The 26744-nt window shown below is 47.2% G+C and overlaps 1 protein-coding gene across 1 annotated transcript in view; it reads left to right on the forward strand.

The window, feature by feature from the left end:
- Nucleotides 1-1010: 1010 nt before the first annotated feature.
- SLIT3 (slit guidance ligand 3) overlaps nt 1011-26744 on the forward strand; it is a 798116-nt gene continuing 772382 nt past the window's right edge. Inside the window, exon 1 of the mRNA XM_065410175.1 lies at nt 1011-1195. Within this exon, the coding sequence (XP_065266247.1) occupies nt 1011-1195 (185 nt within the window). The remainder of the gene's footprint in view (nt 1196-26744) is intronic.

Consider the following 26744-nt stretch of genomic DNA (forward strand, 5'->3'; position numbering starts at 1 on the left):
GTTGGGGCCGGTGGGTAGGACGCGGAAGCGTTGGGCGGTTTGGGGACGCTGCTGCAGCTTGCACGTTCCTGTCTGAACCCCGATCCGGGGCCGCTCCCAGCGAGGGGACCCCAAGTCGCAGTGCTGCCGGCAGGGGCCGCCGCAGAGCCCTTACCTTTGCCCCCTGCGCTCTGCTGCAGAGAGCGCGCCCTCCTGGTGCCGCCCCGCTCGCAGAGCCCGGCAGAGCGCACGGGACAATGGCCATGGCTCGGGGCCACTCCAAGTCCGACACTTCCACCTCCTCTCTTCCCCCCAAAGTTCAGAACTTTGCCGACGTCAGGGGCTCGGCAGCCAATGAGAGCTGGCCTGGATATTTTGGGAGGAGAGGGGGGCGGAGTGGCCCCCGTGGTTCTGGTGTCTGCCTGGCCGCCTTGCGCGCAGTGAATGGGAAGGCGGCCGCTGCGGGAGCCGCGTCCAGTGCCTTCCGATCCCGCGGCTCTGCACAGCGGTGGCCCCCAGCGAGGCTGGCCTGGCATGGGAGCGGCGAAGGTGCAGGAGCCAGGGACTGAGCAGCTGGCCGCTGGAGCGCTCTGAGCTCTCCGCCATCGCCTCCCCCAGCGGTTACCTGCCCTGCCAGGTTGGGCGATGCGGAGTGGGGCGGGGGCTGCTTGCCGAAACCCCTGATGGATGGTTAGCTCTGTTTACCTTAACTCCCTGCTCCTCTTTCATCTGCGGACTCCTCTGGCTGGAGCGCTGCTAAACTCCTCGCCTGCTGGTGCCGGTCAGATAACACTGGGAAACCTGAAAGGCACCACGGAACATAACCCTCCCCCCAGATCTCCCTGGAAGATTGGGTGGTGCTCCAAGGACTCCAGGAGTGCGAGCGGAGATGCGGGGAGAAGTGGGCTCTCTCGGGCTGTGTTGAGAGCCCCTCGCAGCCCTTTGCACTCTCTGTCGCTGGGGTTTTCCACCTCTGAGGACTGGCTGCTTTTGCATCCTTTTGCACCCTTTGGAGAAGGGATACGGAGACCATGTTGCTCGGTGGGAGTCGTGCATCCCTGTGGCTGGGAGTGATCCTGAGCTTCTGGAGCTCCGTGGCTTGGATGCCTGTTGGAGGATGCCCCAATAAATGTACCTGCTCTGCCTCCAACGTGGATTGTCATGGGCTGGGACTGAAAACCGTGCCACGGGGTATTCCCAGGAATGCAGAGAGACTGTAAGTAACACACACTTAGGTTTCGAGAGTACTTGTAGGAGCGCTCTTGGTGAGATTCCCTGCAGATTCATATCGGTGCAGACTCTGAGCCCGCACAGTCCTAACAGCTTAAATAATCAAGCACAGATTCACGTTTGCAGGAGGGAGGGGGAGGAACCTTTCCGAAGTTATAGCCGCTCTGATCCTGCTTCTATGCTAATCAAGCCCTATGTGTTAGGTTCTTGTTTCTTGCAGTAACTTAAGTTTAAAATCTTGCTGTTGTGGGTTTTGCAGTAACTAGTTTGTTAAGGGCTTCAAAACTCTCTGGCTGTGGCACTGACACGGGTTAGCACTGGAAACACTCCAGGAGATTTAACATATGATTAAAAATCTGGGTGCTTTCACCTGGAGACTAGTATTGATTCCTTCTTGCTTTGTTTCCCAGCACGGTGACTGCATTCCCATGGAAACATCAGCTGCTGGCAGAAATAAAGTAAAATGGATAATAGATTGCATTAAAACTATCTCTGGTTTCTGTCTTAAACTGACAGAGCAAGGCAATGTTATGGGGAAGCCTGTCACTTAGTCCTTAACTCCCCTTATGGTATATCCTAGATACTGCTGTGTGGTGGGGTATTTCACACAGCTTGAGCTACAATACCTGAGTGCAACAGGAGGAGTTAGTGGCCCTAATGCTTTCTAAGGCTTTGTGAACATACACCATAAATGCACTCTTAATTTGCTATCTTGAGGTTAAACTTTCTTTGTGAATGCCTCAGCTTTTTCAATCTTAAATTAACCCTTAATGGAATGCTGGAGATCCCTTGAAGCAAAGTGGAATGTATCTCTGACACTGGTTACTACAGTGCATATGGCATATAGATATTTTACACAATATGTAATGGAGATGTGTAGAACTGAACATTTGACAGAACGTCATTGCAGCTCCATAGTTAGTTGCCAATGATAACCAAACTGAAGTGTAGTTAAGTTTTTTAACGTTTGAAAAATTAGCTATCCCATACGAAATATACTTCAGTGGTTTGGAACTATTCTGCAAATAACACAGTTAGCCCAATGTAGGGATTGACTGCCCACCATATTTCATTTTGGAGTCAGTTTATTTAGTGAAAGCTCAGACCCTCAAACTGTTTTACCTTCCTGGAACTAAAAAAGAAGCAGATGAATTGTGACTAAGCAAAAAGTTCTCATGGGCTCAACTCTCAAAGGCTAAGATTCAGCCCAGGGTGAATTGTTATGAAGGTCATTAATGCTTCCACAAATGCAACTCATAATGGAAATATTAGCCCTTTAATGATAGCAGTTTTGTTATCTTACAAACCACACAACTTCCCAGTATGGCAATCCAGCGATACTTTGCAATTTCGCACACAGACCATTTTAACACCAACTGAGCAAATGAATGTCAGTGTTTTGGAAATGATTAACATCTATTGTTGCATAAAACTCTGATCTGGAACTTGAGACACTGTTTAGCAGCAGCCTTGGAATATAGAGAATAGAGTTCAACCTAGTAGCAGAATACAGAGTCGTCAACAGTAACACTAGGTCTATATACTACCTTAAATTCATATGCCGTGCACAACTCATAAACTTGGTGAGATGTGCATATTCTGTATGCAAGATTCAAGGTCTAGAAGCTGAAATGAGTTAAATTTGGGCTAGAAATAAGGTGCAAATATTAACAATAAGGTATTTGACCTTTGGAACAATTTACTGGGGACATGGTGAATTCACTATCACTTATGGTGAATTCACTATCACTTAAGACATCCTTTCTTGACTTAGACTTTTCTAAAATATATATTCTAGCTCAGCCACAAGATATGGGCTTAATGCAGGTATTACTGGGTGAAATTTAATGGCTTGTGCTCTGTCAGAGGTCAGTTTAAATTACAATTGTCCCTTCTGGCCATAAATTCTATGAATCTGTATGCATGTACAAGTGGTTAATACATCAAAATTATAGATGTACACTAAGTGGTTGTAATATCCATTATAGATTATAAAACAGCAAAGTTTTAATCCTTTACCACAAATGTACCCTTTTATAATAGGCTGATAAAACTTGAAGACTCTAACATACCTCAGAAATAAAACTATTGAAGACCGTTTTGCGGAAAATTAATCTCATTGGTGTAATACAGTATCTCGGATGATCTTTGTTATAATGTGTAAATGGAGAGCTTCTTAAGTTATTAATGTAGGCTCTAAAATAGCAGACTATTAACTTGCCAGTATTCACTCATGCATAGTATTAACTGATAGCTTGTGAAAGTAATATACAGACTGCACTGTAATAAGATTTGAGGACTATCTAGAAGATGTATATTAGAGTCTATATTTTTATTACCACATCCTATCTACCAGTACCCATTATTTCTTCAATGTTTTATTCTACTGATGCTGATAGTATCTTATGAACCATTTGTGCTGTTTTTAGAGTATCAGCTGAAATATAACCTTTTCAAAATACTTTTTTCTATTTTGAATCCTTATTTAAATTGGTATAGTAAACCAACTTTTTTTCTTATGCTAGATTTGATAATTACACTAACTTATAAGAATGGCCATAGTGGGTCAGCGCAATGGTCCATCTAGCCCTGACAATGCCAAGTGACAGATGCTTTAGAGAGAGTGAACAGAACGGGAACACTCTATCAAGTGAACTTGAAATTCACAGATGGAAATAAGGCCTTTTTTGGATATCATCTGATATCCAAATTCATCAGACCAGGAACTCATTCCGATGCCTTGTTTTTCTACCTATTAAATAAATGCCTGTTTTCTGTTCACTTAGCCATAAATATTCTATGTATTCAATAATTGCTCAGGGCTTGAAATGTGCTGTTAGAATCTCACTATATCTTGGAGCCACCTTAGGCAGTTACTCTCAATCTTAACTTTTCCTGTTAAACTTCAGAGCCTACTAAGGGGTCCAATTGCCTGAAAAATGACAAGTGAAACTTGAATGGAGTGATTATATCACTCAGTTCTGTGTGCTCCATGGCAATCTGCTAATTCTGTGCGTGACATTAGATTGTCTTGAGTTGTAAAAACCACATCTGAAGAAGTGGGTTTTTACCCACGAAAGCTTATGCCAAAATAAATCTGTTAGTCTTTAAGGTGCCACTGGACTCCTCCTTGTTTTTGTGGATACAGACTAACACAGCTACCTCTCTGATTATTGATTTGTAGTTTTCTACTATTTTGCTTAATATACTGACTTCTGACTAATAAAAAAAAAAAGTTTAAATAGCTGTGAAATGATAATGCTATCACCCAGGTCAGAAAACAAATAGATGTGGTTCGTAAGATACCTTGGAAAATGTCGTTCTCAGGAGTTTCTTACAGCTATTTGCACGCCACTGTACTTTAGTCTGTATAAAGGGAAGTTTTCATCCTTTCTGCACCCAGGTAAGGCTGAAAATGCCAGTTGCAGCTTGTTTTGATTTGAAATTGACAATAGATCTAACCGCATCACTTAAAATACTTCCACACTAAGCTCTTAAAATTATGGTTTTGCAGAACTTCCAGAATGTTTGGGCTATTGCAGCCAGGCTAAATATTATTTTAATTTTGTTTTAAAATGAATCCAAATGGAAAATAAACTAAAAATGTAACATTAAGGAGACCTTGAGAAAAGCATTCCACCAAAGAAATGGGTGCTTTACACTTGTTCTTTAAAATTAACTAGCACAAATCTACCTGTATCAAGAGAAATGCAGTCACTAGAGTTTGTTAGTATGATAAAGTCACTGCTTTGACAGTTTTTTAATAATGAATGTGAAACTTATGCTTTATTTTTTTAATGTCTGGAAATTGCTTCTCTTGGAAAGAAAATTGGTGGTGGTAACTCTTTCCAAGGGTTGCAATCTGCAGAGCAACCAGTGGTCACCAAGAGGATATAATCCTGAGGAAAATTGGACTAAACTTTTTACAATTTAACGTTCCATAGTAAATTGTAAAAAATTGCAGTATCAAATCTAGAGTATAAGCATGGCTGCATTTTACATAATGTCAGCACATTTTATGCTAGTCCCCTTCCCTTAAAAGTCTAGTATAAATTTAATTTATGCTAGCAGTGTTATATGCAAAGCTAAACAAACACATCAGAGATTTCAGTGTAATGTATCCGTGCAGCAAAGATATGGCTAAATGCAGAGGAAATGAATGGTAGTTGAAATGAAAATATTTGCCGTGAAGCACAGAGTAAACAGATGTTGCGTTTACCTTTTGTACTACGAAAGGAACCTACAAATGTAATTCTCCTTCTACCCAAAACCTCAGACAAGAACATTCAACAAAATGAAATGGGCTCTAAAATATGGATTTTAGTTTTTTAACCGATGCTCCTTAAAGAAATTTTCTACATGAACAAATATATCAGTAGCATAGGCAAAGCGTGGCTTGACATCTTACTTTGTTTCTTGGCTTAAGTACATACTGGTAACTTACATATTTAAACAAACATTTAGTCTTTGCAGACTTGCATAACAAAATCCTGAAAAGTGAATGTAACTACATTACAAGCACCCTAAATAATGGAGAAAATTACTGGTTTAAAAATTTTATCAGCCTTTAGCAAGTAGCTAAGAACTATGATCAACTTCTGTAGAGAGGAGTCACTGCGTACAGACAACAGTAAATGGTGATATATGTGGCTCCGATGAAGGATTATTGACCTAAGCAAATATTGGTTATTTAGAAATTACATAGCACATGTAAGGATGTACTTCACATTCAGCTTTTTGGATGTATCTTACTTGACCAAAATGTTCTGTAGGACTATACTTGTTTAATTAACTGAGCTGGTATGCTGTAATCAGTTTCTGGAAGTGCTGTCATTTCCATGTACAATTTCATATTATAGTCTATTTTTTTCCCACTAGAATCTTGACTGGCTGTGCCATGTTATGAAGAGGGAAATAGTTCTATAGTTAAAACCTTTAGTTGTACAGATAAAATCATGCTCAAGGCCAATTTGTTTTGTGGTATGCTAGTATTCGCTTGTGAATATTGCTTTTTTGGAAAATGCCTTTAGCTTCTCAGCTTGATGGTTAATTTACCTTTTATATAAGGTTCATGAAACCATCATACGATGATAACCTAAAAATTTGACTCTTGACATGCATTTGTGTAGGGAACTGACTTATCTTCTAATATTTGTTTTTGGAAGTTGTTTGTAATCTAGTTACACAGCATAATTTGTGATTTTGTTTGTGTAGTGCTTGTGAAGAGGGACTCCACTGCTGTATCACTTTGGGGTGCTGTGAGCTATTCAGGACAGACCATGTCAAACAGTTATGGTGTTGAATTTATTAACTTAATTAGAACAGAAACCTAGATCTGTAATGAAGATTTAACTCTTATAGCACTTTATATCGGTAGATTTAACTCTTATAGCACTTTAAATGCATGATTTCAAAACAGATAACAATTAGTCAGTCAGCCCAGTTTTACAGATCAGGAGGCTGAGGTTAGGGTGACCAGATACAAGTGTGAAAGATCGGGACACTTTTTTGGGGGCATTGGGGGGGAAGAGTGATATAGTTGTGTATATAAGACAAAGCCCCTAATATTGGGACAGATCCGATAATATCAGGATATCTGGTTGCCCTAACTGAGGCACATGTGCATTGACTAGTGCACCGTGTCACAGCCAGTCACTGGTCCATTTAGACCACATAATACCCTTCTACTCCAAATCTGAAGATGTTTAAGATTGAGAAACATAGCCAAAATTTACATAGAGCTCAGATCTAGCTTCTGTTAGGTATGACGTTTTAGCACATCTGTTTCCTCAACAGTCAGTGTCTCCTCCTTCTCCTGTTAAATAGTAAGTTTTTTGGTGGCATATTACTGTTCTGAATTGGTAGAGCAAAGTTTTTGTTTCACTCTCCGCAGCAAGGCTAATCACTCTCCTACACTATGCTTGAGTAGCTAATTCAAGTATGTCGATATTTAGGAGCAATTTGGAAGTTTAGTCATCAGCATACTATGGAATTTTTTCATGTGGTCTGGGGTTTCTGTTGTATAAATATATTATTGTGGTTTTCTTGGCCTGAGTGAATGGAACTGCGAGGTCACACTGGCTTGTAATACTTTTCAGCCTACTCAGCTTTGTTTGTCACGTCACTTACTCCAAGCTCCTTTCATCAATACTTCTGTATTACTGCAGGGCATTTTTTAAAATATATGCAAATATTTTAAATATATTGATTATCAGATTAACATTCTGACTTTCAAGACGTTTTACCACTAAGGATTATTATTCACTTATGTATATACCAGTAAGTGTCCAAAAGCCCCAGTCAAGACCCATTGTACTAGGCCATGTGCCAGTAAGGGGAGACAGTTTGTGTTTAGAAGAACATGCTATTTAAAGCCCTGATTTAAAAAAAACAAAAACCTTAGCTTAATTTTACTCACATGTCTTTGCCTTCCTAATTTAATGGGACTGCTCATGTGCATACAGTAAAGCATGTGCATGTTTGCTGGATCATGGTCTCACTATATTATAGTTGTTTATTGTCTAAACAATGGAAGGGGAAGGAGGACGAGGGTAGCAACCACAATATCAGTAATTACATGGTTTAGCAATGTGCACAACTGTTGCACTCTCTTGTCAGATGCTGAAACTTTAATAGTCTCCTTATGCCAACGGCAGATCAGAGGTGGTCTATCATCTTGGGTGTCTCTGTTAGGGAGGGGTGAAAAGTTAACTTAGAAACAGTAGATAATAATAAAGTAGGGATGTTACTTGTAGGCTTATATTATTTTTATTTCCTTGACCCCATCTAGTTTTAAAGCCCCTTTAGTCTTTTAAACCTAAGCTCATATCAAAGACACTGCTGAAAGAAGTACAGCAAAAAAGGCCAAGAGGCTATCTTTGCGAAGAAAGCTATTCTGTCTTTTTTCTTTAGGCATATCCAATAATTTAAATGGTGCATGCGCTGCTTTTTTGATCACTGGCTTGAGAAAATGAGGCTGTGTATGAAAGGCATGCATTGCAAGCCCTAGGATTCAAAAAACATGGTCCAACTGGTGGCCCACAGGCCAGATCCACCCCTTGGGACAATTCTGTCCAGCCCCTGAATGCACATTGTAGAGCAAAATGGCATCCTTTGCAAAGCATGACCTCACACATGCAGTGCATTCAAGGTCATACTATGCAGAGGATGCCATTTTGGACCACCTAAGTCAGGGGTCGGCAACCTCTGGCATGCAGCTCGCCAGGGTAAGCACCCTGGCCAGTTTGTCTACCTGCCGTGTCGGCAGGTTCGGCCGATCACGGCTCCCACTGGCCGCGGTTCGCCGGCCCAGGCCAATGGGAGCTGCGGGAAGAGGCATGGGCCGAGGGATGTGCTGGCCGCGGCTTCCCGCCATCCCCATTGCCTGGGACGGCAAACTGCGGCCAGTGGGAGCCGCGATCGGCCGAACCTGCCAACGCGGCAAGTAAACAAACTGGCCCAGCCCGCCAGGGTGCTTACCCTGGCGAGCCGTGTGCCAGAGGTTGCCGACCCCTGACCTAAATCATGTAAGGGAGAATTGCATGCCTCACTAAAAATGTCACAGCATCCCACTGAAGCTGGCTAAAGTTACCTGCTGAAGCCCTTCCAGACCTATTCAGACTGATGGCACTGACACACACACACACACACACAAAAACTTTTTTCCTAATGGAACGGTTTCAAAATGAGTTTTAAAATATCTGCATTATCACCAGTATCCATATGAAAATACCTACAGTAACTGGACAATGTACAAGGCAGGAAAAACTTGGCTAGCATTTAAGTAATGTAAATAAGGATCCAGTCATTATTCAGTAGTTTGGTATTTGCTGTAACAACATTAATCACTATGGATTAATTTGAGCATCATGTGGCTATAGTCAGTAATTGTACAGGAATACCAGCATAATTTAGCTATTTAATATACCACAATTTTCAAGCATTGATCATGGTATTGACACTGACATCCAACATGATTAGTATTCCTCGGATGGCCCTTCTGGATGGCTAAAATACTCTGTGTTTGTCTACATGGCCTTGTCATTTGGACTATGGGGGTGTGAATTGCAGCATGCGTCAGCATGCAGTGTTTTAACTCCCCCGTGTGGACATTACAGGTGTGAACTAAAAGGTACCTAATTTATGTTAATGTGGTACTCTTTAAACAGGACAGCGTTCATGTGAAATAAGTGCTTTTAGTTGGCTCCCCAGCATAGTCAGAGAACAGCATACTAGTGCACGCTGCAGATTACACCTCTCTAATACAAGCTGTGGGGCTGTGTAGACATAACCTCAGGTTTCCAGATAATGGCAGGGGAATGGGGACACCATATAAACATGTAACAAAAGCCAGTAAACAGGGGTTTAACAGCTTAAGTCTTAGTATGGCAAATATCACACACTTTAGCTTATGAGCTTGTTCCGGAGACTGAGTCAGGATGTGATGCCTCCTAGGAGCTGCTCGCTCAAGTGACCCAAGGTTTAGTTGTTCCAGGTCCCTTTACGTAGTTCCAGTTACCCAGAGTGCCTCATTTCCTTTGGCTGCCCGCTTTTGCACCTGGTTCCTGGAAATTAACAGCAGCTGGGCTGGCCTAGGCCTAATGGCAACCATTTCTCGTGAGTAGGAGATTTAAGAGGAATCCAGCTTCTCTCATTCCTGCATCAAGATGAGGAGAGGAAGCCACTGCTTAAGATCTTGGCTTTTCCCTGGGCTCACTGGATATACACACAGGCCTGTAAAAAGGAAAACAAAATTCTTGTATGCAACTTAAATATATCAGGCTCCCCTTCTGGTCACAGCTGTACTGTTATCCAACTCTTTTACTCTGCTGTAACTTCCTAACAGCATTTCTGGAAACGGGGATGTTCCATCCAGCTCTAGTTTTTCAACTTTGGCCGAAGACAACACTGAACTTTCATTTAACATTTAAAGTTCATGTAAATACCTAATTCCTTGTGCTTTGAAAATATTTAATTCTGAACTATTTTGACAAACCTGGAAAACTAATTCCAAGTTCTCAAAGCCCACCTGAAAAAGGGTGATTTTGTTTTTCCTGCCTGACTTCGTCTCTGTAATTCCACACTGACAAATGAGTTGCATAATCTTAAATTCCTATTTTTCAGTGATTTGAGCTGTTTAACTCCAAGTTGAGCACCTCTCTGCATCCTCCTCAAACATAATTCCGTCCTGGTAACACCTCAGTTTGTATACAACTTCCCTGCAGTTAAAAGGGATGGTTCTAGAATGCTCACCAGAGTGCTGAGGTGGATAAGCCTTGTTTTGAGGCCACAATCCGTCCCCTCCCACACCAAAACCATTGAAGTATCTAAAAATGTCATATCACCAGACCTATGAAGCACATGACGAAAGTGCCTCACAAATAACGTAGCTTAAGTGGAAAAAATAGCCTCAGTTTCTCTTATTTGTTCATGCTCTTCAGTGGTCCTCAGTTGGATGGGGTACTTGAGTTTGAGCTCCATCTACAGCCTTCTTTCTATCTGAGGAAGCTGGAGAGACATGCTTGTGGTAGCCAACACTAAGCACTTTAAGCCTCTTATGCTGCTCTTCAGCAATCCCCCCACTGGCTTCTCTTCTCTTGTCAGACTGTTGTACTTCAGGGAGAGAAGGCAGCCTTATTCACCTCCCTCTACAGTGAAAATAGTTTCAGCCCCCAGACCACTGCTACTTGAAGGCAAAAAAGCAATTGAAGATGGCACAAGGAATTACTAAATGTGTGTGGGTGTGAAGAGTTGACAGCTCATGAAGATGCTGGCTTGGAGGTAGGTTGTCCATATAAACCTCTTGAATAGACAATAGAGGACTGCCCTATCTGCTTCCAGTCACACTAGAGAAGATAGTAAGCTTCCCCCATCCCCCTCCCAATATATGAGGCAGCAGGGAGCTGAGGCCTTCATGGGGTGGGCTCAGGAAGGGAAGATAGAATGGGCATGGCGCTTGTTAGAGCCTTTAGGGGGCTTGTTAGGGCCTTCAGGGACATTGTTTTTAGCAAATTTCAGACACTTGTCTTTTAAGTCCACAAAGTTACAGCATTGCAAACTCTAATTTTCAATATCTGGTTTAGAACTGTACTCCCTGAGGCTGGATGACTTGGAGATTCATTAGTTTACTCTAAGGGGAAAAGATGTCAGCTAGTTTTGTGGATGGACACTCATATAAATTTAAATCAGACACTGTAACTAGAAAGTAACAAGTAACTAGTTAAAGCATGATGAAAGCAAAGTCATAGCTGAGTACTTGCACATACTGGTAACCATTGAGGGTGGATTGCCTTTTCTTGATCACAGTCTTCTTCTTCCTGCCTCTTCCTCTACTTTGTCATGGCTGGTAAGAAATTACTAATAAAACTGATCGTGATGTGTTATATCACTGTACCTGTATAATCTATTAACATGTTGCCCTGTACCTTTTCCTTAAGACATGAATGAGTAAAACGCTGATGGCTATACAAGAATTTTTAATCACACATTCACACTTAAAGGCCTTATATGCTGTCTGCAGTCACTGGCTTAGCGCTCCCGTCAGTAAAACTGAATGCACACTAATTAGTGTGCAAAACCATCAGATTACTTAAATGTAATCTACCATCAATAGCTAGCTGCAAACAGAACTGGATTCACATTGGGAAAACCTCTGATTTTTTTTGAGCCCAGGTAGTTAATGATAAACTTGTTGCTTGGCTGTTAAATGGCTTTTAGGGCTTACATCGGTATGACTGTCATGTTCCTGGAAAAACTGAGGTTGACATCACAAAACGGCTGCCACTGTTGACTATTTGGTATGCTTGGTGTTGGTGCATAGTCTCAAAAGCTAAAGAATAGGTGGGAATTTTTTCAAAAGTTAATTAAATATAGAACTCTCACTAAAAGTCATTAGGATTTGGATGCTTAACTCAAAGCTAACTGCCCTTGTTGCCTTGGAAAATCTCACACTGAACTTACATAGATGATACTACTCTGATCCCCTAGTCATAGTCTCTTTCTAGAACAGGAGTGGGCAAACTATGGCCCAGGGGCCACATCCGGTCCTCCAGATGTTTTAATCCGGCCCTCGAGCTCCTGCTGGGGAGCGGGGTCTGGGGCTTGCCCTGCTTCGCGCGGCTCCTGGAAGCAGCAGCATGTCCCCTCTTCCCCCCCCCCCCCGGCTCCTACGCATAGGGGCAGGCAGGGGGCTCCGCATGCTGCCCCCTCCCCAAGCGCCACCCCCGCAGCTCCCATTGACCGGGAAATGTGGCCAATGGGAGCTACAGGGGTGGCGCCTGAGGACGGGGCAGTGCGCAGAGCTGCCTGGCCGTGCCTCCGCATAGGAGCTGGGGAGGGGACATGCCGCTGCTTCTGGGAGCTGCTTGAGGTAAATGACGCCTGGAACCTGCACCTTTGACTCCCTCCAACTCCCCTGCCCCAGCCCTGATCCCCCTCCTGCCCTCCAAACTCCTCGGTCCCAGCCCGGAGCACCCTCCTGCACCCCCAACCCCTCATCCCCACCCCAGAGCCTACGCCCCCAGCTGGAGCCCTCACCTCCTCCTGCACCCCAACCCCCAATTTCATGAGCGTTCATGGCCCGCCATACAATTTCCATACCCAGATGTGGCCCTCGGGCCAAAAAGTTTGCCCACCCCTGTTCTAGAACATAGGTAGGACAAAACTGAAGGAATTTAAATTACTGAGTGTACATATTTTTCTAAGTAGAGAGCTTATGTCTTCAGTACTTTACAATAGTCATGCTTCACCAGCAATAAATGAATAGTGAAAAATACAAAATGCTTTGCTTCCTCCAAAGGGTGAGTGATTAGCTAGGCCCACCATGCTAGTTTCAGGAAATTCCTATTATATGATAACCATAGAGCAAGGCTGGAATAAAGAAGAGATGTTGTCACAAAGCGCCAGGCCTGTAAGAAAAATTGTTGCAAATATATTTTGACTAATCCTTCTTAATGACACAAATATGTGGCGACTCTAGCGCATAATAAAATCAGTGCATGTGGGACCTGAAAAACACATGGGACAATATTAATATGAGAACTTTATTTTGAAGGGCGTTCCTGTGTCTTCATGTGTAGCTGGCATGCCTAATGCAAGTTCTGCATTGTACAACTCTACCTCGATATAACGCTGTCCTCGGGAGCCAAAAAATCTTACCGCGTTATATGTGAAACCGCGTTATATCGAACTTGCTTTGATCCACCGGAGTGCGCAGCCCCGCCCCCCTGGAGCACTGCTTTACCGTGTTATATCCGAATTCATGTTATATCGGATCGCGTTATATCGGGGTAGAGGTGTATATAATACTTAAATTGCAATATACCAGTGACCTTGCTTTAGGAACTTTTATGAAATTGTCACTTTGTTCATAAAGTTAAATTATTATTATGTTGAAGGAGAGAGGTTTTGCTTTAATCTACTTGAAATGTCTGGATGCAACGTCTTTTGAAGTTATTTTCTTTTCTTCTCTTAAAAACTGGCCAGGGTACTAGCTCCATCGCAGTCCCCTGGTCAGTTAGCCATGTAAAACAGGTAGCCTGCTCAAATCAGGTTGGTTAGCTGTACTAAACAATGTTCCGGGGTGGTGGAAGGAGACGTTCAGATTCCAACTAGTGCTCCTCAAAAGTGGTAGCTGCAGATTAGAGATAGTGGCGTAGTAAGTATTTCAATTGGAAAGCAGACTCTGGAGGTCTGGGGGAGCCACATTTATATAGGATAATTGTATGCTGATGAGTGAAGAAACACTAAAAAAGAACACACTTTGTAGGAGATATCTGTGGTCTGTGTAGGGAAGTGGGGGAAAGGAAGAGAGGACAATTCCATAAGGAGGGGAGAAAGCAGGACCAAGTCATGGCAGTGAAGTGAGTCAGAGTTCTTGAAGTGCAGAATGGAAATCGGAGCCTTGTTATTTTTCTATAAATGGAAATGAGTGTTCAGAGAGGTGAGGTCCAAGAAGCAAAGACCATTGGGGAGGTAAGAGGGAGGTGGGTGGAAGTCCCTTGGATAAGAACACAAAAGATTTTACCAGTGAGAAGGCCCCTCATTCTAAGGGGGTTTAAGTACACAGTGGTTTTTAAATTATTTCATGCCACAAGATAGAAATTGCTGTACTATATTTAGATTGTATTTATTCCAATGAGTTTTTGAATAACTGCCTGTGTGAACTTGTGAATTACTAGAAACGTTGCAAAATGTACGGCTCTTTGGGCTCTCGCATTTCATGAAGGGGGGCGGGGGGTGATTCCAAATTTTGGTGAGACTGCCATTACTTTTTAAATTAAACAAACAACAACAAAATATTGCTTTCCATGCAGATTGCCCTGTAGTCCCTAAATGTAGAACAGAGGCTCAATGCAAAACAGTTTCATAAGCAAGAATGGTTACGATAACATGTCATGCCAAATGTGAGTGCAATTTAAGTAGCCTGTGGGAAACCAATCTTGTTTACAATAACTTCTGTTGCATGGTGGAATTTAAAGTTGACTTAATACACACGGAAGTGTGCTGTAAAATAGGTCAGATCAGCATCTTTCCACCAAGCAGCCAAACCAAAAATGGAGGGCAGAGGGAGTTCAAGGGAAGAAGCCACATGAAAGACATTAGAATTAATGAGGATTCAACATTACTCTAATTAATAACTGGCAAATTAGTAGAGAATTTTTCGTCATTTCAGTTTACTTATTAAAACTCTTCACTTCCATTACTCTGGACAGTTGTTTTCTAGCTGCTTGCTTATTAGGAGGCATATCAACCATGTGCACTCCTAGAGATGAACGCAAGAGCTCTATGAAGAGTTCTAAGCCAATGTGTGGGTTAAAGTCAGGGAGTGCCAAGGCTCAGCCCTGAAGTTGACCGAAAGAATCTTCATTTATTGATGATGGTTTCATATTGAAAAATGCAATATTGAACAGGCATTGCAACTACAACTGGTGAAATGTTATTAGCCATCAATGTGAACCTTTTTCGTTAGTGCATAATTCACAAATGGATCCTGATTTCTTAACTGAGTTAAACTTAAGCACCCAATTGTTAATAATTTTGCTATGAAGGCTTAGAGGGAAGGATGAAATGTTGGCCCCATGGAACACAGAACTACATCTTTTGCTAAATCTTAAGGCAGCAGCTAAAGAAATGCTCTTCATAATCATACAATGGGCCAACACATCAAGATACATAAAATGGCTTTACAGTTCTTCACAGAAGGCCTTTCTCTACCCATCCTATTCAGTCATTAACTTCACAAAAAGCATTGGTGTCTCATTTCCTGATGCATTAATTTCAAAGTTCTCATTCTCAAGGCTGTGCACCACTCCTCCACTGCCTGCCTCAACTTTGCTATTCTACCCCTCTTATCCTTTGAGTTCTGCCCCATTCTTTCTTGGTGGCTCTTCAAGTTGCCGATTCTCCTTTATGTTCCAAGCACCTTCCCAAGGTTCTTCAAGTCCCTGTTTAAATTCTACTGCTTTTGAGAAACCTTCCTATGTTAACCCCATGCTTGATGTCACTGAATTGTTCAACATGTTATATTTAAGCTCTTGGGCACAGAAACCTTGTTCCCATTGTTGTGCTTGCAAACACAGTTAACCTCACATCAGTGTTGAACATATTCTAACAAATCCTTGACATGGATTAGGAAGGATAAGCAATTCCTATTCATTGTGAGTAATGTAACCTTATCTTTAAAAGACTTTGAGGAGTGGGGTGGAGAGATATTATCTTAGAGAATTGAATCTTGACTGCAATTTACCTTCTTTATTCACTAACAAAGTATCTTTAAATGAAATTAATACAATACATGTGAGTATATGTGAATTCACTTAGTCACTGGGGAAGTTAATGATGAAGTCTGTAAGTAAAAAGTGAAACAAGCTGTGAAATGTACCTATATGCTTACTAAAATAATGCAGCAGATAGCTGGTGGAAGTGTTGCCTGTTTGAGCAAAGGTACTCAAATCTCTCACATTCCTGTCTGTACCATTGTTTGGGCTTCAATCCAAACATGCTGGATTGATGTAGTAACCACCTACATGTCCATGGAACCAGCTGGTGTATGTTGGATTTGGAAGAGAGGAGGGGGCTGCCGTTGCCTACAGGGAGTATGTAATTGCTGTAGGAAATTAAGTAGGAGTGCTTAATTTAAAAAAGTACTCTGACTTCTGGAAAGAAATAGCATGAAGCTCTAAATGGAGCCAAAAAATAAGCAATGCTCTTGTAAACACAACTGTAGAGTTTTATACGAGTTCCTCAGATGAAAGAAAATGGTGCCTGAGTTGAAGTGGCACAGATTACTGCAATCTCTTCTTTACTTTAGATAACTTGTGCATCTGGGATTATCCATATTCAGCTGTCTGTTTCTGCTATAGCTATAATGTTTCATTGTGCTTTGGTCTTAAAGCTTCCTGTCAAACTAATCTGCAAAATGGTTTCTTCCTTTGTACCTAGGAAATAGAATCATAGAAATGTAGGGCTGAAAAGGACCTCGAGAAGTCATCAAGTCCAGCCCCTGGTGCTGAGGCAGGACCAAGTAAACCTAGACCATCCCTGTGCAAACTGTTCTTAAAAACTTCCAGTGATGGGGATTGTGATCGGTGTCGGTCCACCTACCCGCTAGGGGGCGGTGGGGAGCTACGAGGTCACTGGCCGGCCTGGGTCACGCCTCCGCCAGCGGGGAATTAGCAGCGGGAAGGCCGCCGGCCAGAGTCTGTAGCGCGCCCCTCAGGCAGGGGAGCGCCGGCAACGGCCGGTAGCGCGCCCCTCAGGCAGGGGAGCGCCGGCAACGGCCGGTAGCGCGCCCCTCAGGCAGGGGAGCGCCGGCAACGGCCGGTAGCGCGCCCCTCAGGCAGGGGAGCGCCGGCAAAGGCCGGTAGCGCGCCCCTCAGGCAGGGGGGCGCCGGCAAAGGTCCCGGCGTGGCTCGGCCGGGTAGGGGAATGCAGGCCCACCCTACACCACTGCGTTCCAGCCCAGGGCCCTGACAGTGGCAGGACGAGGGTCCCGCCACTGGATCAGCGGAGTCCTTCCGCGATACAGACTCACCACTGTGCAGCTTTGTCCCTGGGCTACTTCCTACCCGATTGCTCGTCCGAATCCCTCTGGTCCCACCAGTGCGTCGGGGTAGTCCGCTGTTGGCAGCTCCAGCTCCCCCTCAGGCTCCTCCAGTTCCTCTGGGTATTCGGCAGCGGGCAGTCCTGGCAGCCCCAGTCCGTCCTCCAGGTGAGGTTTCCACTGGTCCAGGGCCTCCCCTGGCGTGGCAGCAGGGTCTGAAGGGAGCAGCCCGCGGTCTGCATCTGCCTCCCTCCCTGGTGCTGCTCTAACTGAGCTAAGTGCCCCGCCCTTTATACTTCCTGTTCCACCCCTCCCCTTCCGGGGGGTGGAGCGAGCTTGGGCTGGCCCCGCCCACTCCGGCTGAGAGAAAGGCCCTTTAACCTCAGGTTCGGAGGGCAGCCACCCGGGCTCCCTACATACCTCACCCCTCAAATCCAGCTCCTGAACCTCGGAGCTGGCGTCGTCAGCCTCCCCCAGACGGGAGAAAAAGTCCGCATTGGCGTTGTCCCGTCCCGCCCGATGGCGGATCGTGAAGGCGAAGGTTTGTTGCGTAAGATACCATCGCTGAAGGCGGGCATTCGCGTCCTTCATCTTGTTGAGCCACTTCAGGGGTGCATGATCTGCCCCCAGTATAAAGGGGGCCCCGAGGAGGTAGTAGCGGAGAGCATCAACCGCCCACTTGACAGCTAGGGCCTCCTTCTCCAGGACAGAGTAGTTCCGCTCCCGGGGGAACAGTTTCCGACTGATGTAAACAATAGGGTGCTCCTCCCCGTCCACCTCCTGCGAGAGGACTTCCCCAAGCCCCACACCGGAGGCATCTGTCTGGACAATGAAGTTACGATCGAAGTCTGGGCTGAAGAGTACGGGCTCGCTACACAGGCGGTCTTTGACAGTTTGAAAGTCCCGCTCGCAGTCATCAGACAGCCCCCGCAGAGTGTGCTGATCTTTGGTCAGGAGTTCTGTTAAAGGGGCCGTAATGGTTGCAAAGTGGGGTACGAACCGCCGGTAATAGCCAGCTAGGCCCAAGAATTGACGCACCTGCCTCTTCGTGGTTGGCGCCTGACATTCCTGGAGTGCTTGAACCTTCCCAATGAGGGGGCGTACCTGTCCCCGCCCCAGGGTGTACCCCAGATAAGTGGTTTCTTCCCGCCCGATTCGGCATTTCTTGGGATTGGCTGTGAGGCCGGCGGCGCGGAGGTCCCGGAGGACAGCCGCCACTTGGTTGAGGTGTTCCTCCCAGTTACTGCCATAGATAACCACATCATCCAGGTAGGCGGCGGCGTATTTGGTGTGAGGTTGCAAAATCCGATCCATCAAGCGCTGGAAGATTGCTGGGGCCCCATGGAGGCCGAAAGGCATCCGAGTAAACTGGTACAGGCCTGAAGGGGTGGCAAACGCGGTCTTCTCCTTGGATCGGAGTTCCAAGGGGATCTGCCAGTACCCCTTGGTGAGATCTAACGTGGTGATATAGCAGGCTTCTCCAAGCCGGTCGAGGAGCTCGTCGACGCGGGGTATTGGATATGCATCAAACTTTGAAATGGCGTTGACTCTCCGAAAGTCAATACAAAACTGCCGGCTCCCATCTGGCTTCGGGACGAGGATGACGGGGCTCCGCCATTCGCTCTGGGAATGCTCAATAACACCCAGTCCCAACATGGCCTGGACTTCCTCCTCCACGGCCTCTCGCATTCGCCTAGGCAATGGCCGGGTCGTCTCTCGGACCACCACCCCGGGGTCGGTCTGGATGGCATGGTAGGCGAGCGTAGTCCGTCCGGGCTTCGTGGTGAAGGTCCTGGGGAACGCCTTCACTAGGCAGAGGGCCTGTTCCCGCTGCTCGGCAGTGAGCGTCTCGGCTAGCTGTGGTTCCCCATTATCAGACTCTTCGGGGGGTTGTGGCCCAAGGTCTGGTTCAAGCGGGTATGGGGCAATTAGTAGTCCTTCCCGTTCCCGCCAGGGTTTTAAAAGATTTACATGATAAATCTGCTTTCCCTTCCGGTGATCAGGTTGCCGGATTTCGTAGTTGACAGGCCCCACTTGGCGAAGGACTTCATACGGGCCCTGCCAGCGGGCAAAAAGTTTTGATTCCTCCGAGGGGAGCAGGAGGAGAACTCGGTCCCCGGGGGCAAATAATCGGACCTGGGTGCCCCGATTATATTGCTGCTCCTGGCCCCTTTGGGCCGTGTCTAAGTTGTTCCTCGCGAGCTCCCCCGCCCGGGCCAGCCGCTCCTGCAGCTGTAAGACTTATTGTAAGAGGCCCTGCGTTGAGGATGGTGTACGTTCCCAAGTTTCTCTCAGGAGGTCCATCACTCCGCGGGGCCGTCGCCCATAGAGGAGCTCAAATGGAGAGAACTTCGTGGAAGCCTGTGGAACTTCCCGAACCGCCAGTAGTAAAGGGGGAAGTAGTTGATCCCACTGACGGAGGTCCTGGGTGGGGAAGCGTCGCAACATTCCCTTCAGGGTTCGATTAAAACGTTCGACTAACCCATCCGTCTGGGGATGGTAAACTGAGGCCTGCAGTTTCTTAATCCCTAGCAGGGCACATACCTGACGGAACAACTTAGAGGTGAAGTTGGTCCCTTGGTCAGTAAGTATCTCCCGAGGGAGGCCTACCCTGGCGAAGATCTTCACGAGCTCTGCCGCAATAGTGCGGGCAGTGATACTTCTTAAGGGGACAGCCTCAGGGAAGCGGGTGGCATAGTCCATCAAGACAAGGATATATTGGTAGCCCGCCTGACTTTTCGGGAAGGGTCCGACCAGGTCCATCGCTACTCGCTCAAACGGGACGCCCACTGTTGGTAACGGAACCAGGGGGGCCTTCCGGACCCCGGCCGGGGCGGCGTGTTGGCAGTCCGGGCATGACCCACAGTAATCCTTCACCTCACGGTGGATGCCGGGCCAGAAGAACTTGGCCAGGACCCTAGCTGCGGTTTTCTCTGGTCCTAAATGGCCTGCGGCCGGGATGTCATGGGCTAGCTTTAGGACCGCCCGTCGATGAATGCGGGGAACCACGAGTTGGGTCCGGACCTCTTGGGTTTGAGGGTCCCGCTCCACACGGTAGAGACGATCCTGGTCAAGTTCAAATCTAGGCCAGTGGGTAGCCCTCTGGGCCTCCACGACCTTTCCCTCTACCCGTGCCAGCTGTTCATAGGCAAACCGGAGCATAGGGTCCTCCCTTTGGTCTCGGCTAAAGTCCCTAATGTCCACCGGGGGCCCCCCCCCGTCTCCCGGCCATCCTGCCCGGGTGAAAGGGATGGGTCAACGCCGGGGTTGGGACACAGCCCGGGGCCTGGGTCCGTCGCAGAGGAGGCTCCCTCGAACACCTCTTCCGGAGATAGGGACCGGAGCACCTCAACGAAGTCTGGCCAGTCCCGGCCCAGGATGATTGGGTAGGCCAGGGATGGGGCCACAGCCACGTTCATCAACTGAGTTGCCCCGTTCACCGTGAGAGGGACCTGAACCGTGGGGTATGGTTTCACATCTCCATGTATGCACTGTATCCGTACCTCCCCGATGATCTGCTCGGTATCTGGGAGGAGGGACTGGCGGACGAGAGTCTGCCCACAGCCCGAATCAATTAGACCCACAACCGGTGTCCCGGCGATGCCCATGGGGGCCGTCAATTTGGCCGCGGACGGCGGGCGGGCCCGGCGCTCCCCGGTGTACACCCGGCCAAAATCGCATTCCATCGCTGTACAGTCTCGTTGCAGGTGACCGTACTCGCCACACCGAAAGCAAGGTCCTACCTCTGTGCACCCCGGCCGTACAGGGTCACCCGGGTGGCCGCGGGGTTGGCCGGGGCCCGATGGGCGGGTCCAGCGTCCGGACGGCGCGGGTTGTGGAGCCTCGGGCCGTCGGGAGAAAGTAGTGCCGCCTCCGTTTGGTCGTCGGGCTCGAGTTGGCACGTCGACTTTGGGGGTGGACCCCCTTTCCGGCTTCTGAGCGCTGGATCCAGAACTTGGGGGTCGGGCGGTCAGTCCTATTGGGGCCTCGGCCTCTAGGAAGTTCTCCATAAGTGTGACAGCTGCACTTAGAGTTTGAGGTCGGTGCCGCAACACCCACGCCCTCCCTGGAGTTGGGAGGATATGCACGAATTGCTCGAGGATGATCTGTTCTGTCACCTCAGCCACAGTTCGATGCTCGGGTTGTAGCCATCGGCACGCTGCATCCTTTAATTCCTGGGCCATGGCCCGGGGCCGGGCACCCGGGGGGTAAGGCTTTCCCCGAAACCGTCGCCGAAAGGTCTCTGGGGTGATGTCGAAGGCATCCAGGATAGCTGCTTTTACACTGGCGTAAACCCGGGCCTCATCGTCTGGTAGCCCCCGGTAAGCCTTCTGGGCCGGCCCCGTTAAATAGGGGGCAAGCAGGGTTGCCCATTGGTCCGGAGCCCAACCAGCTACTGCAGCAACCCGCTCGAAGGTCACCAGATAAGCCTCTGGGTCATCCTCAGGCCCCATCTTGGCCAGACGGATTGGTGGAGCGGAGGGGTTGGGGGTGATCGCCCCGCCCGGCTGGGCTCCACCGGGGCTCGGCCACAGGGTGGCAAGTTGCTGGAAACATTGGGTCTGTTGTTCGCGGTGCTGGGCCCCCAAGGTTTGAAGCAACTGCTGCTGGTGGGTACCCAGCTGCTGTATGAGTTGTTGCTGCTGCTGCTGAGTCTCAGCCAGCGCCTTGATAAGCCTCTCCATCTCCATATTCCGTTTAGGGCTGTCTCTGCCTCCTTGCTCTAATCCCTTCCGGCAGGGATAGGGGGCGCTGCCCACATTCTCCACCACTTGTGATCGGTGTCGGTCCACCTACCCGCTAGGGGGCGGTGGGGAGCTACGAGGTCACTGGCCGGCCTGGGTCACGCCTCCGCCAGCAGGGAATTAGCAGCGGGAAGGCCGCCGGCCAGAGTCTGTAGCGCGCCCCTCAGGCAGGGGAGCGCCGGCAAAGGTCAATAGCGCGCCCCTCAGGCAGGGGAGCGCCGGCAAAGGTCAATAGCGCGCCCCTCAGGCAGGGGAGCGCCGGCAAAGGTCAATAGCGCGCCCCTCAAGCAGGGGAGCGCCGGCAAAGGTCAATAGCGCGCCCCTCAGGCAGGGGAGCGCCGGCAACGGTCAGTAGCGCGCCCCTCAGGCAGGGGAGCGCCGGCAACGGTCAGTAGCGCGCCCCTCAGGCAGGGGAGCGCCGGCAACGGTCAGTAGCGCGCCCCTCAGGCAGGGGAGCGCCGGCAACGGTCAGTAGCGCGCCCCTCAGGCAGGGGAGCGCCGGCAAAGGTCAGTAGCGCGCCCCTCAGGCAGGGGAGCGCCGGCAAAGGTCAGTAGCGCGCCCCTCAGGCAGGGGGGCGCCGGCAAAGGTCCCGGCGTGGCTCGGCCGGGTAGGGGAACGCAGGCCCACCCTACACCACTGCGTTCCAGCCCAGGGCCCTGACAGTGGCAGGACAAGGGTCCCGCCACTGGATCAGCGGGGTCCTTCCGCGATACAGACTCACCACTGTGCAGCTTTGTCCCTGGGCTACTTCCTACCCGATTGCTCGTCCGAATCCCTTTGGTCCCACCAGTGCGTCGGGGTAGTCCGCTGTTGGCAGCTCCAGCTCCCCCTCAGGCTTAGGCTCCTCCGGCTCCTCCCGGTCCTTGGCTGCTGGCAGCTCCAGCTCCCACTCCGGCTCCTCCAGTTCCTCTGGGTATTCGGCAGCGGGCAGTCCTGGCAGCCCCAGTCCGTCCTCCAGGTGAGGTTTGCACTGGTCCAGGGCCTCCCCTGGCGTGGCAGCAGGGTCTGAAGGGAGCAGCCCGCGGTCTGCGTCTGCCTCCCTCCCTGGTGCTGCTCTAACTGAGCTAAGTGCCCCGCCCTTTATACTTCCTGTTCCACCCCTCCCCTTCCGGGGGGTGGAGCGAGCTTGGGCTGGCCCCGCCCACTCCGGCTGAGAGAAAGGCCCTTTAACCTCAGGTTCGGAGGGCAGCCACCCTGGCTCCCTACAGGGATACACTTCCCTTGGAAGCCTATTCCAGAGCTTAACTACCCATATAGTTAGAAAGTTTTTCCTGATATCTAACCTGAATCTCCCCTGCTGCAGATTAAACCCATTACTATTTGTCCTAACTTCAGTGCACATGCAGAACAATTAATCATAGTCCTCTTTATAACAGCTCTTCACATATTTAAAGATCGCTATCAGGTCCCTCTTCAGTCTTCTTTTCTCAAGACTAAACATGCCCAGCTTTTTTAACCTTTCCTCATAGGTCAGGTTTTCTATACTGCTCATCATTTTTGTTTCGCTTCTCTGGACTCGTTCCAATTCACATCTTTCCTGAAGTGTGGAGCCGAGAATTGGACACAATACTCCAGGTGAGGCCTCACCAAGTGCTGAGTAGAGTAGGACCATTCTCTCCCTTGTCTTACATACAACACTCTTGTTAATACACTCCAGAATGTTATAAGCCTTTTTCGCACCTGTATCACATTGTTGACTCATTCAATTTGTGATCCACTTTCCCCCCAGATCCTTTTCAGCAGTACTACGCCCTAGACAATTATTCCCCAGTTTGTAGCTGTACGTCTGATTTTTTTTTCCTTCCTAAGTGAAGTACTTTGCACTTGTCTTTATTGATTTCATCTTGTTGAATTCAGCTCAATTTTCCAATTTGTCAAGATCATTTTGAATTCTAACCGAGTCTGATTTTACATTTTGTTACTAGACATTTTTATTTGGCATACAGCAACACTGAGTTGATTAGATTCAAACTCGGGAAAGGGGGTGCAGGGTACATCACAGCTCCAAAGTTTCACATAAACTCTCTCCTTTTATCCACATTTATACATTTTATTGCATTTACTATACATTATATTACATACTTTGGATTGGATTGGTTACCTTGTAGGAACCAATTCCGGTATAGCATGCTCTGTTCATGTTCTATTTATGCTTGACCTACTCTTTATTTTATTTTTATATTTTTAATGTATTTGGTTGTTTTTTTGATTATAGTAAATGGTTCCCTGAGTGTTCTCCCTCTTATCTTAGCTGGCTCAGACATTTTGTCTTTTGGCCTCCTGGCCTATTTGCTTATTTTAGTTAGCACAAACATTTTGTTTCCAGCCTGATCATTCATTTACCTCCCTAATCCTATCTTCCAAAGAATGAGGCCTCCTGTCTCCTTTCCCTCCACCCCGTGTTTAATTACTCGTATTAGGTACCAGTGCCTTTGTTTTTCATATCTGCTGTTAGCTGGGCGATGGACACTAATTGTTATTTTTTTCTTTGTACGAAATTGGTGGTATTAATGGACAAGGGAGGTGTAGATGCAAACAGAATGGTTACCAGTTACCAGTGACTCCCATTTGGTGGTGTCTGTCACAGCCTCTCTCACAATCTCCTTGCTTGGACATAGGGCATGGCTCCCAATCTGAGTCAGACGGGTGAGGTTTAGACAAAATCCATTTAGGCTTTCCTGGCATGGTGTTGTCCCCACTGAAAAGTTTGTGGTATTTTAGAGCACATACTGTGTTCCCGAGCTGTACCACCTCCTTCACTTCCTTTGTAATGACTAGTTGGGTCCAACCTTCCTTCCTTGTGGTTAGGTTTATTTGTGCTGAGCACTCTTAGAACCATCTTGGCTTCATTCATTTACAGCAGGCTGTTTACTTCATCTTCTCCTTGCGTGGCCATATTCACACAGGGATAATGCTATTGATAGGTCTTGTTTTTTATTGTATTTATACTGTTAACATACACCATTGTTTTTAGGATTCCCTATCCATCTAGGTTTAGCAAATATAATTGGCACAGTTGAACTATTAATTCATGGGTGTTCAAGGTCCAGGACTTTCTAGCCTTGCAAATTTTTCTCCCTAACATTTTCTCCCTAATTCTCTTTTCCACTAGTGTGGTCTAGATAAGTGTGATGTTTAATAATCTTGACCATTCCCCCTGCTTTATTTCTTAGGTGCAGAACAAGTTTGGTAACATATATACTGCATGTAATTGCCTAAAAACATTATTTAATGAATTAATTACAGCATTTACAGATATATTCATTCATTTTAAAGTTTGTTCTATGGAATGCATATTATTAAGGCTGTGTTTCAGTCAGGGGTATTTTTAGTAAAAGTCATGGACAGGTCACGGGCAGTAAACAAAAATTCACGGCCCTTGACCTGTCCATGACTTGTACTATATACCTCTGACTAAATCTTGGGGAGTGGACAGCCCAGGGGGCGCCGCGGGTGCGGGGGAGGGGGGGGGTAAGGGCAGTACCCGGCTCCGCACCTCCCCGGAAGTGGGACATCCCTCAGTTCCTAGGCAGAGGCGTGATCACGCAGTTCTGCGCGCTACCTCCTCCCCAAGCACCGGCTCCGCAGCTCCCATTGGCCAGGAACTGCGGCAAATGGGAGCTGCGGGGGCGGTGCCTGCAGGCGGAGACAGCGCACAGAGCCCCCTAGCCACACCTCCCCCTAGGAGCTGAGGGATGTCGCCGCTTCCAGGGAGCCCCTCCGAGGTAAATGCCACCCAGAGCCCTTCTCCAACCCCCAGCCCTGAGTCCCCCCACCCAAACTCCTGCTGCTGCTGCTGGGGGGGGGGAGGGGAGCGATGGGGGTGAGACTGCCCCAGCAGCGGTCGGTGTGGCTGGCCCAGGGGCCACCTGAGCTGTTCAGGCAGCCCCCGGGCCAGCTGCACCAGCCACTGCAGAAGTCACGGAGGTCACGGAAAGTCATAGAATCATAGAAGATATGGGTTGGAAGAGACCTCAGGAGGTCATCTAGTCCAATCCCCTACTCAAAGCAGGACCAACCCCAACTAAATCATCCCAGCCAGGGCTTTGTCAAGCCGAGCCTTAAAAACCTCTAAGGATACCACCACCTCCCAAGGTAATCCATTCCAGTGTCAAGGAATCCGTGACTTCTGTGACCTCTGTGGCAAAGTGACAGCCTTACATATTATTAATAGTTTAGTACTTTAACCTCACAACAAAAGGTATTATCTCCCCTTTTTTCAATGGCTTGACCAACTGTATGAGTTAGTGAGTTAATTTTAAGGTTTAATTTTTTAATGTTTGCATTAAAAATGTTTTTTAAACATTAAAAAATGTTTGTAGGCCTACTTACAGGTGTCATCCACAAATCTGGTAAGAGTACTCTCCACTCCGTTATCCAAGTCATTAAGGAAAATATTGAATAGTACCAGTCCTGACCGTTGATAACTACACTTTGAGGACGGTTTTACAATCAGATGTACACCCATGTTATAGTAATTTCATCTGGACTGCATTTCCCTAATTTGCTTATGAGAATGTCATGTGGTACCATGTCAAGAGCCTAACTAAAATTAAGATATGTCATGTCTGCTGTTCCCCACCCACCCCCATCCACTAGGCCAGTAACCCTGTCAAAGAAGGAAATTAAGTTGGTTTGTCTGTGCTCTGCCTTATAACCCTATTATCCTCTAGATGCTTGCAAATTGTTTGTTTAATAAGTTGTTCCAGTATCTTTCCAGGTATTAAAGTTAGGCTGATAGATATAT

This window comes from Emys orbicularis, chromosome 8 (assembly GCF_028017835.1).
Source record: "Emys orbicularis isolate rEmyOrb1 chromosome 8, rEmyOrb1.hap1, whole genome shotgun sequence".
Lineage (NCBI taxonomy): Eukaryota > Metazoa > Chordata > Testudines > Emydidae > Emys > Emys orbicularis.